This window comes from Aplysia californica, unplaced genomic scaffold (assembly GCF_000002075.1).
Source record: "Aplysia californica isolate F4 #8 unplaced genomic scaffold, AplCal3.0 scaffold00583, whole genome shotgun sequence".
Lineage (NCBI taxonomy): Eukaryota > Metazoa > Mollusca > Gastropoda > Aplysiida > Aplysiidae > Aplysia > Aplysia californica.
The window spans coordinates 333,259-346,083 of NW_004797853.1; the positions used below are offsets into that span (position 1 = coordinate 333,259).

Here is a 12,825-nt window from a genome sequence, read left to right on the forward strand (position 1 = left end):
TTTTGCTTCTACAAATACTTTGGGTTGCTTTGATTTTACTTTCGTTTTGTGGGTGGTTGGTGGGTGCTCTGGTGTGGTTTGCTTCTTCTTTCCTATCGAACGTCTATCGGCCTGATCTCTCCTACTTCTTTTTAATATTTGTTGCTCTCTTGTGACTCCTCTAATCTTCTGCACTTATATGACCTTATTGTGTTGCAAGTGCCGAAAAACTCTTACTGCAACGAAGAAACATCAAAATCAAACTGGGAAGTAGCAAGAATGTAATATGTATACAAACCAAAATAAGTAAAACGTGTAATTGATTATTTCAAGAGACTGGAACCATTTTGGGGGGGGGGGGGTGTCCAGTAGCAAAGTAAATGCCAGTAGTACAGTTTCCAAAAGAATGTCAAGCAAGTGTCGGCGACACGGGTTTCCCATGGGTGGTCACTTAGTTTTGTCTGTGAGCAAAACACAACAACCCTTCCATGAAAAACTGGGTGCTGCACAACGGCGACCAGCAGTCGCATGTTTGTAAAGTAATTGCTCTGTAATGGTGTGATATTGTGTAGGCCTATTTATGTAGGCATCAAGTGTATGTATTTGTGGGTGTACTTATTTTTGTATTCATTTCTAATTATGTATTTGCGTGTGTATGTTTGCAATTGTAACTCAAATTTCCCAACGGGGGGAGCAATAAAGTGTAAGTTATCTAATTATTCGCTACCTCAAAATTACAAAGTTCTTTCTGTTTGTCCGCTTTGAGTTGCTAAGACCATGAGGTCAGAAAGCAATCAATGTTCTATTTGCTCTATCAGAATCACTAAATGATTCGAAGTCGTTATCAAGATATTCTAAGCATTGCATTCAAAAAGGCTTGACATGTTGTGAAATTCGGAATTCTTTGACGTCAAATTTTTCAAAACTAAGTACTGAGCAGATAGAACTTTGTCATTCTGAGGTAGTGTATTATATCACGTCATGGTCACTGCTCTTTGTTCTATATAAAATATTTGCTGGACTCGCGAGTACCGTGGGCAAGTAAGTAAGTCTATTCAGTGTTAAAGGCCACTGGCCCACATCACATCAATATAAAACAGCCATTTGTGAAGTAAAGTTTCCATAATGAAAGAGTACAGGTTGTGCACATATCTTTTATCGTGAGTCAAACATTGCATATTTCTGTCACTGGGCCGAGTCAGGCTGGGAGGAATTAACAATTTTCTTTAATGGGCAAAATATGGACAATAGAAAAGAAAATGAAATTCATATTCAGTTTCATGAGAGTTACACCTTTCCGTGGGAAAGCAAAAGAAGGGGAAAAGTTCGATCTTTCTAAAGTTAAAAGTGCAAGCTTTTTTTCCCCTTCTGGTCCTTCGTTTTGTTATGTTTCAAATAAAGTCAACTGGAATTGCGTTACAGCACACCATTTTTGTGGGTGATTGGCGGGTGCTCTGATATGGTTTGCTCCTTCTTTCCTATCCAAAATCTATCATCCTTATCTCGCCTCTTTCTTGTTTTGTGCTTGTAACACCTCTATTCTTCGACCTATTGTGCTGCAAGTGCCGTAAAACGCACTAAAACCGGAGACAAAAACTATTAAACAAAACACCATTTTGATTGTCACAATACAAGGCTATGATAAACCAGTATTTATTTTTAACTTTCTGCGTGTGCTTCTGTTATAAGATAAAGCATCTGCTAAACCCACAAACTGTTGTTATTATTAATATTACACGAAATCTTTCCCACCTACCGCTGGGTACCCATTTCCACTTCATACCACATATTATTATCTCTATCAAGGACACAGTTTTGCCCCCCTTGGCAGGGTTCAAACCCAAGACCCTTCAATCAAAAAGCACAAACAGCACTTCAGTTCTTGCAAAATACTCCAAATCAGTCTTGAATTCTGTGCTCTAAATACATCAAGGACATAATAGAGTCTAGATCTAAAGTCTTGCTCTATTTAAAAAATTACGCTCCTAATACGTGCCAAATTTTGAAAACGTCCATACAGCGAAGTAAACATTTTGTGGGTCTAAACGAACTCAACGTGTTGGGGAAATGACTACACCAAATGTATCAGAAAAAGTTAATACAATGAACTTTGTCCTGAAGTATCCATCGACACTGCGAGTCACACATCCAAACTGAGTTGGATATCAAGATTCTAGATTTGGAAACAAATGAAGCAGCTCTCACGACGAAGCACGTTTGAAAACGGAAGTAATCCCCACTAAAATATGAAATGGCTAAGGGCAGAGTGAAAACATATGAGAGCTTCAATTTACAGGAAAAACCACCAATCCTGAAAAATCAAAAGGTAGTTTCCGAACGTTAAAAATATGCCTACGTAACCCTTTGTGAGAATTCTTAACTGGATCATATTTTTGTAGATTTTAAGGGCACCTGTGTAAACAAAAAGTATACTGACCCCTCAAACGGGCTTAGCTCCATTATAATAAGATTTTTTAAATTATTATTATTAGTAGTAGTAGTAGTAGTAGTAGTAGTAGTAGTAGTAGTAGTAGTAGTAGTAGTAGTAGTAGTAGTAGTAGTAGTAGTAGTAGTAGTAGTAGTAGTAGTAGTAGTAGTATTGGTATTAGTATAAAAATTAGTATTATTTACTATTATTATTATTATTATTATTATTATTATTATTATTATTATTATTATTATTATTATTATTATTATTATTACTTCCTCAGCTGTTCCAGAGGTCAGGTTCGCCAAATCGTGTCTTAAACGGAGCTCCTACACCAAATCTGGAGACGTGTTTCAGGCCCAGTGTCTGTGTTATATTTCGGTAAGGAGTTGAAGACGCAAGAGCAGGACTGTTCCTGGGTCCAATGGGGACTGAGTTCTTGGTACATTTCTAATTTTTTTATCTCTTCTTTTCTATAAGTGTTTTACCGCGCTCGCAACTGCATAAGATCAAACGAGCACACGGGACTCATTAAACATTTTCAGTAGGAAGGAAATTTTCAATTTTGTACGGATGGCGGTCGAAGCTTACTCCTATCGATTTTAGACCACAAAGTGATCTTTAAGGTGTGCAACTTGCACACAGGACCTCCAAAATATTTCGCCCTTGTCCGAGATGGCTAGGTGTAGATCTTGCCTACCTTACGATGAGGGGTGTGTCTGAAAGACAACAGTAAGAAAGAGCCTAGGAGAAGCAGTAGAAAGGCTTCAGAAAGAGTCCGGAGCCCAGAGGATGGGGCAAAGGAGGTGAGGGGGTGGGTGCAGAAATGGAGACGAATGCAGACGATATAACGGTTAGAGATCAGGACAAATTGTGAAGGTAAAAATGTTATAAAAGAAAATTTTCCGTCGCTATCCGAATTTGAACCCCGACCTATTGAATGTGAGGCGAACACCTTAACCTTTAGGCCACGAGAGCCTCCGTAGAAGACATGAGAACAAGGAAGACTGTTCCTGGGTCCGCTTTAGTTTTAGTAAGAGTTTTATGGCACTTGAAACACAGTAAGGTCATATAAGTGCCAGAAAGAATAGATGTGTTGCAAGAGAGTAACATACACAAAAAGAAGGGGGAGAGATAAAGAAAATAGATGTTTGAATAGGAAAGAAGGAGCAGACCACACCAAGGCACCCGCCAACCACCCACTGTTACTGCGACCAAAATGGCAAAAATTGAGTTCTTGGTATAAAAATACTGTCAGAAAAAGCATCAGTGTACTTTACTGTTTCGAAAATACATGCATCTATATAACTTTAAAGAACTTGTGAGGTTGGGGGATGGGGGGTGGGGGGAGGGGTTGGTTCGAGCCTCAGCTCGGTCCGACATTGTGTCCTTTGGAAAGGCACTTTACACAAATTTCCCACTTCCCGCGGTCCTTTCGGGCATGGACGTTAAACTCGGAGGTCCCGCCTCTTAAATAACCAAGCAGTGTTGATAGGGGCGTTAAACCTATACCGTTTCACCTTTATAGGTCTAGTAATAAATCCCTGCCTGTGGTTGATAGACTCATCTGATGTGATATGTGCATGATAGTCAGCTTTACTTTTCTCTTCATATTAAATGTTAATGAGAATATAACTTAAATTATATGTTTACCTGAATGTGTTTTTATCATTTCTGTACGGCCACGAAAAAGGAGGTGGCTGGCGGGTGTTCTTGCGTGGTCTTCTCTTTCTTTCCTATAAAACACATCGTCTTTATCTCTTCTCTCTTTTTTTTTGTTTTTTTTTGGGGTAAGTTACTCTCTTGTAACACATCTAATCATCGGCACTTATATGACCTTATCGTTTTGCAAGTGCCGTAAAACTCTTACAAAGAAGGAGAAAAATTTCCTTCTGGGACACTTAAAGATCATCCCATCTCATCTCTAATAGATATAGACCTAGAGAAGACGTTCAAGCACATCTATTATCTATTTGTTGTGGCCGATTTTTGCTATTCAAAGGCTTTTTAATGGCTGCATCAATCAACATGCGGTTTTCGCCTAAAGTTTTTTAAAAATATACTCCAAATCATGACGCCCTTCGTTTTTTTAGTTTTTAGACAGTTTTGCTACAAAAAGCTAAATTTCTTTATTTCGCTGATCGCTTTTGTAGGCCGACGCTTCTCTCTGTGTAATTTTAGAAAATCCGCCAGGTTTGTTTATTTCAAGTCGTACTTCCGTTCGATACTATCGCGCATTGTCGCCTAATACTGAGCACTATTTTAAGTGTGCGACCCGTATAGATCTAGCCTCATGTTTTCTTTTTTTTTTACTTGGTGCTAAATTCGACTGTGATTCTTTCGTTTGATGCCCATCGTCACTTTTTCCGGATTCCTTTGTCAAATTCTTTTTCTTGTTACAACTTCAACAGGTCTTAGGTGAGAATCTAGATCTAGGTAGCGCCTGACCATGCCGAAAAGAAAACGACGTTTTGCAGTTGGAACCCCTCGCGCTCGCAAAGGTCGAGGTGGTCTAGAGAAACAACAAAAAAATGGGGACTCTCTATATCTAAATCTCCCAAAAGCATTCCTCTACAGTGTCAATTCGTTTAAGTACGAGTGCTACATTGGGGAACTGACGACACAGTGTACACACTGCCAGGCTATAGGATTTCCATGAACAGATCATTCGTTTCGTCGAAAGGGGGCCCAGCTAGTATTATATATTTGGCAACATGGAAACACAAGTGTCACTTTACCAATAAAATTACGACAGCTACAGAGTTGAAAGTTGGCAAGTACCTGCAAAAAGATAGGTAGGTCCCCAAGACGAAACCCGATTTTTTATTTATTCATTTCCTGAATTTGGACAAATATATATTACAAAAGGTTCCCGTCCTTCTTTGGCTCTTGTGATTATTCCACTGAGAAACGGAACAAATCTGTGTAGCTGTCCTCCACGGCGGAAGTGCGGAAGTGATATTTTGCCAAGCGCATTTTGTTTTGAGAGTATAGATCTAGATCTAGACCTTCTAATTTTTTGCATCTCTCAAGATATATTGCTCCATTCCAGTAGAGTGCAAATATTGTAGGCCAATGACTTTCAGTTGATGTTAATGCACCGACCATTCCTTTCATCGAAAGGGGGCCCTGCTAGTCTATTAATAGTGCACATCTCACGCTACCGTTAACTGTCTAGTCAAAAAAAGGGGGAAACTGCAGCTTATTCCAAAGCAAAAATATTATAGGTCTGGTCCCTCTTGTAGAACCTTCAAATCTTCGGCACTAGTGTTTGACCTTATTGTGTTGTAAGTGCCGCAAAACTCTACCTAAAACTAAAACTCTCTTGTAAAACCTCTATTCCTCGGCACTTCTATAAACGACCCATGTTGCAAGTGCTGTAAAACGTTTACTAGAGCCCAAATATGTCATGACGCTCGTCAGTTTTGGGGCATGTAGAGTTACTAGTATCATCTTAAAGCTTTATCATTTGTCTTGCTTATGATGAAAAAAGTGTGTGGTTGGCGGGTACTCTTATCTGGTTTGCTCCTTCTTTCCTATCAAACATCTATCGTACTTATCTCCCCTCCTTCTATTATATGTTTGTTGCTCTAAAAACCTCTAATCTTCGGCACTTATATGACCTTATTGCGTTGAAAGTCCTGTAAAAAGCTTACTAAAACATTGAACAAAAACTCTAACTAAGAGTAAAACTCCTTGTAACACCTCTATTCTTCTCCACTTTCATGACCTTATTGTATTACAAGGGCAGTAAAAATCTTACTAAAACAACAATGAAAAAATATTCATTTACCTGGAATACAAGTCGAGATATTTGTGATTGAAGGAGGTGGGGACCACCTGGTCCCAGTTGTAAAATTAGCGAGAAAATGGACATAAATGTTCAGTTATTTCCTTTGCTTAAGAGTTCGCGGAGACAGAAAGTTTACATTTTTAAAGCCTTTAATCAACACGTTTCAGTACAATATACACAGAAATGGGTTCTTAAAAATGCGTTCTTTAATTCGATTTTAAAAATTCCCTAACCTGCAGAAAAATGCCTGTTTCTTCACTTTTATTATTTTGACGAGCGCCTGATTTCATCACACTGCCTCACAAATTGCTTGCGACGGCACTTTTTGAATATCTTGATAACGACTCCGAATAATCTTACGATTTTGATAGAACAGATAGAAAATTTGGTTTCTAACCTCATGGTCTTATTAACTGAAAATGGCCAAAAATGTCAATTAGAACTTTGTTATTCTGAGGTAGCGGTATGGCAGCATGCTTTGCTAGCGAAATGTAGTCGTTAAAAGTTGACAGTGGGAGGTTGGCGGGTGCTCGAGGGTGGCTTGCTCCTTCTTTCCTATCAAACTATATCGTCCTTATCTCTCCTTCTTTTTTGTGTATGTTACTCTCTTGCAACACATCTATTATTCGTCACTTATATGACCTTATATTGTGTTGTTGCAAGTGCCGTAAAATTATAACTAAAACTAAACATAATCTGGCGCTCAGTTATACCAAGAGAACATTGCCAATTGAATTTATTTTACTTGAGTCCCTGCCAGCCACATAAAAAAAAGAAGAAAAATAGAAAAGAAATTCAAACTTCCCGTCTTGGTAACCGTTTTCACATGGGATTTTTCTTTTTCTTTTTCTTTCTTTTTTTTTTTTTTGAAAAGGGGTGGGGGGGTTGTTTTGTGTGCTAAAATGAAAAGCGTTTCTGATGCTCCAAAGATCGATCTTAGGTTGCACCAGAGATACTCGATTTAATTATTCTTTTTGAACGTTTTCGCCTCGAGAATCGTATTCACATTTTATACATGCAGTAGCGAAAAACGTTTTAACCGCAGTCAGACGAAAGTGTAGGAGCAATAGAAAGTATTCTGCGGTCCCTGGTTACACTTCAATACCACGTTCCTTAAGCACTCTCGTGGTCTAAAGGTTACGGTTTTTGCCTCTCATTCAATAGGTCCCGGGTTCGAAACCTGACAGCGAAGAAAAGTTTGTTTCTCCCAAATGTTCTCCCTTCACCTACCAAAACTAAAAATGTTTAACGTGTCTCGAATGCTCATAATATGACCTAATGCAGTTGCGAGTACCGAACAAAACACTTAATAAATTGATGGAATGTATAAGACCACAAGTATTTTTTTAAAAATAAAAAGCATTATAAACTACCCATCATACCACCTTTCCACGAAAATTGTAAGATGACGAAGCAGCAGATGTGTACCTCTAAAGCTCCCTCAAACCCGGGAAATTTTCCTGACATTGTACCCAGAAACCGGTCATTTTGGCTCGTAAGTAAGGGCCCACTAGTAACTATAAACATCTTCCATTTGCTTTAAAAATTGGCACAAAGTACAAACAAAGATGGATCTTTAGACATACCACATTTGAAGTATGTAGCTTTGATAATTTTTCTTTGGGATGTTGTTCTACTTTGGAATTTTGGGGGCTAACAATTTTTTTTTTCATGGACGAATGAGCAAGAGCAAGCCTACATTGATATTCAAATATGCTTGCAACTAGATCTATAAATATTATATTGCATGGCATGTATAGTGGTACGATCGAGTCACGAATGCTCAACTGTGGTAGAGAACAAGCCAAAGGCCAGTAAAGGAAGATATTCAGGTGAAGAAATGGAAATGGATTGGACACACCCTGAGGAGACCCCCGACAAGCATCATCAGGCAGGCTTTAACGTGGAACCCACAAGGAAAGCGTAAGAAGGGAAGACCAAAGATGACATGGAGGCGAGCGGTACAAGCGGAAATTGAAAAAGCGGGGACATCATGGAAACAGATAGAAAAGGATGCTCAGGACAGGTTTCGCTGGAGTAATGTTGTTGATGGCCTGTGCTCCACTGGGAGTTTTTAAAAAGGGCAAGAGAGATGACATGTATAACAGAGACTGTTGGATACTTTCATGAATAAAAAAATGTTTCTATATGTGAGAGAGGCAGAGAGAATTGTTTGCGACACGTGCTCAGCTGATCGATGTGAACAAACGTGCTGAAAGTGCCTTTATTAAAACCGCGATTTCTCTGAGTGTAATGACAGTAGAAACAAATTCCAGCACCCCTCTGGGCAGAATTGGCAGAGGAAATAATAATTGGCCTTATATGAAGTTTGAGGCGGTTTTCCCAAAGGAAATAACTAGTATACGGAGCAAAACTAGCGAATCAACTCGGTCATGGGATTGAACGCAGGGCGGCGAACCTACCGAGATATCTCGGTGACGGGATTGAGTGAAAAAAACAAAGAAAGAAAGATTACCATCTAGCGTAAAGCTAATGTCGTCGCCGGCATTCATCATTGTCGTAAGTCAAAATTTCGAAAAAATGAAAATCTAATATGTTGTAGAGTTTTATGAGCCGCATCTTTTGATCCCGGTTTCATTCTTCTACGTAAAATAGTAACGGGTATAGAAGCATAAAACATTTTGTATTAAGATAAAGTCGAAGAATATCGTCAGTGAACATTGTATCAAGTCGACTTACTACAAAGTAACAGCTACTGAGGCATGTCGTATGTCGACATACGACATTATCACTTGTCGAATTTCTCGCACTTCCTCATCAAATGTACCAAGTTTGTATTGACATACTACATTATGCATCTTGCTGGAACAGTGGATTGAAATGCTCGCATTCGCCGTTGAATCAGTTCTAAGGGTATATTTCGGGTGGAAATCTGACGTGCGTTGACCCAAACAATACCAGTGTCTTTTGACTTACCGAGGAATGGCTGTGAAATAGAGTCTGATCTCAGAGAAGACGGTGGCTTGCCACACGCCCCTGAGTGTGTATTGTGAAAGGAAAGCCAAGAAACACTGCCAAACCCGAGCACGGAGACGCCCACAGAACTACAGCCAACAGACAGTTCTTTAAATGATAATGCTAGTCTAGGAAATAATCCTCCTCAGGCCAGTAGCATGCATTCTGATATTTTTGTCATTAGAGATTTAATTGAGGATGTGATAAACAAAGTTACCATGACCATTCATAATGACCCAAATGCACCCTCTCTGGCAAAATCCACTGAAGACAAACGTCCTGAGAAAAAGGATTTGTAAAACTTAGGGAAAGGCGACATAATTATGCAAAAAGAAAGACTGTTGGGGTTGGCTGCAATCCAGATACTTGCAAGCGACGTTGCAAGGAAAAAATCGCAGAAGAGCAAGGAACTGACATTTTGAAATCTTTTTGGGAGCTTGGACAACCCCAGATGCGTTGGGATTTTTAAAGCAACAAATGTCAGAGATGCTGAGCCAAAGTATAGGCGTGCAGTCACTGTTAGACCAAAGGGAACCTCAAGATATTACAAGTTAATCAACAATGGTTACGAAACAATAGACTGTAAAAAGTTCTTCTTACATACTTAAAGCACTGCAGAAACTGTTTTGTTAATACATGCCCAGCTCTTGGGACAAGACTAAAGTTGGATTTGTTGAAGTAGACGAGAGCGGACGCCATTCAAATCGCAAAGGGACGAGGGCAACACGCATTGCATCCCTATCCAGTTACAAAAATGTATTTTACACTCTGAACCTTGGCCTCCATCGGCCAAAGGAAGATACATGTGCAGCTTGTTCTGCATTCGATAACAGTGAAAACAAGATTGAAGAAATTAATGAAGATAGAAGATACGAATCCCAGAGAGGAAATTGCTGCTACAAGCCAGTACAGAGACAACCTCAAAGAAGAAGTGCAAAATGACAAGACGGTTGCTGCCGCTACCTTTGATCTGGAAGAAGTTTTGCCACTTCCTAAATCAAATGAGGGTGACATCTACTACATGGGACAACTAAATAACTACAAGTACAACGTGAGTGTTTATGGTTTTCATGACACGACAGGCTACAATTACCCCTAGAATGAAACTATCGCTTTGTGCATGATGAAGAATCTTTAATGGCTAAATAGGTCAGGATCCATCAAAACAGTTAGGTTACTGTCAAATTCTTCAGGTGGACAGAACAGAAATCGGCCGTTAATGACGATGTTGTGGTGGGCTGTACAACATTAAAAATTATGACTGTAAGGAGATCCACCATGTCTTCTTTGTAAGAGGCCACTCTAAACATGAAAGTGACTCAATTCATGCCAGGATTGAGGCGGCTAGCCAAGCATGTCAGTGTGTACACAACTCCACAGTGGGCTACAGTCATTTAAGGGGCTAAAAGAAACACATCACATTATAAAGTGACAGAGAAGGTGACGGAGGACGTTTGGAATTTCAATAGCATGAGTTCATCAACATGAACAAGACCACTGATCGTAAAAATGCAAAGTTCCTGCAAATCCGCATGTATTCGGTTCGCAAGGGTGATCCCATTGTCCCTATCAAGTAGTGAATAAATGCACGACCTGTGGAAATGAACCTGCTGACATGAATCCTTCCCGGAGTCCAGAACCAGCATATTCAGCCCCATTGGGAATTGATTCCAGAAAGAGCAAAGACCTGCGTGCGATGTGTGACAGACAAATCAGTCCCACAGCACACCATGCTTTTTACAAGAGTTTAAATGTAGGAGAGGCTGCTTATCCGGCAGATTCAGAGTATGAGTCGAACTGAAAAGTAATGGAAGAGTGCTGTCATACTTTTCAGATCAATTGAAACTTCTGCTACCTGCCTTGTCTTCGTTGATCGTTATGGTTAATCTTTGTACCTCTTGAATATTTTTACAATCACCATTATGAGCGTACAAGTCTCCTTCAGGGTTTGTAGGAAGTTTAATCTTGTGTTTGTAGATTTTAAATTCATTTGTGTTTTTCTTGATATGTTTTGACATTTATCTCACATTGCCATATCATTCTTAAACTTTGAGTACATATTGTTGCCGTTACTTAATGCATTTAAGCTTCTTGGATAAAAAAGAATACTTATTATACATGTATGAACTAATCATATACTGTTGAGATACAGATGAATGTACCCTATTCTCATTTTTCTGTTTATTTATCATTTAAAAAACTTAAGAACTGAAAATAATAATTTCTAAAATATGATAATGTCTAATCAATATCTCATCTAGTCATCTAGGCGACTCTTGAATTGTGAAACTGAACATTGAAAGCTACTACACAATACATTATCTAACCATTGTGTTATTTGGTTATTTAATCAAAATGTGTGCATCTGGTCATCAGGTGGTTGTTGAGTTGTTAAACATAATACATGAAAATAGTAGCTTCTCCAGTTAATGTTATATTATCTAATCAATGTCTTATTTGGCCATTTAGTCAAAATATGCGCACTTCTATGTTCGTCTTTTTTGTTTTTAGTCTAACGTCCCTTTTTAACACTGTAAGGCCGTTTAGAGAAGGGCGACTTCGACCCTGCCTGTCAGGACCAACCCGGGCTGAGGGGGACGAATCTCATCAGAAAGACGCACGGAAGGCGAAGCATCTAACCATTACACCGCAGTCACCGCTATGTTCGTCTTTTATTCATTTGCTTGATAAATGATTTGAAAAGAGAGGTTCGCTGACATGATTCTCTACTACTACTGTTTCCCCAAAGCTAGTAACAGGGCAATTGTACTTTAAGGGTGCCAATAGGTGGTTATTGTAATAGATATTAGTTGTGAAGCCACACAAGTTTCAAAATGTTGAGCTTCTGAAGAATTATAAAGAATGTCTGAGAGATATCTACGTTGTTTAACTGTCTCAAACCATTTATACTATTATTATTCTATTTGCACCTTGAAAATACAGCACATTGGTACTAAGTTTGACTAACACATTTCTATTACATGTTCTTGGAGTTGCAGACATATTGTAGTGTGTTACAATGAACTGATAACGGGTTCTCTTCATTTCGACAATATTTCGTCAAGAATCATTGTCGTATGTCGACTTACAACAGGGTTCAATTGCGTCATTATTGTCGTAAGTCGCCTTGATACATTGTACTTGACGAAAATTTTAAGTAACAAAGTCGTATGTCGTAGAACAGAGAATGTAGCTGGTGTATTTAAAATTTGATTCGATTTTTGAAATCAGCGCCGAAAATAACGTAATTTTATGTTACAATATTTATCTTATCGAGAACCTGTTCGAAATGAAACAGTTTTTTGCTTCTCCTGAAAACCTCGCATTTTGACATACGACAATGATGAATGCCGGCGACGATGTCAGAATAAGTATTGTATTGCTTTTTCGAGTATGTATCTATATACCTCTAAAGGTCTTGTAATTTAATTCCTTCATGTGGTTGAATGATGCATCTGAAGGGATATGTACATTTTGTCAGCTTTACTTTTCTTTTCATATTGAATTCTAATGAGCGTCATATATAATTTAAAGGTACATGTCGTATACCTGTATGTGTTTTTGCGGTTCTGTACAGCCATGAAAAATTTTCCCTTAGGAATAATAAAGTAGGGTTTTATCTCAACTTATCTTATCTTATCAACCACCC

The 12,825-nt window shown here is 38.7% G+C and overlaps 1 protein-coding gene across 1 annotated transcript in view; it reads left to right on the forward strand.

Annotated features, from left to right (window-relative positions):
• Positions 1-12,825, forward strand: part of LOC101860687 — a gene marked incomplete at its 3' end in the record, with an annotated part of 45,922 nt that overhangs the window by 18,480 nt on the left and 14,617 nt on the right. The window contains 1 exon segment of the mRNA XM_013087393.1: positions 2,691-2,788. Within this exon segment, the coding sequence (XP_012942847.1) occupies positions 2,691-2,788 (98 nt within the window).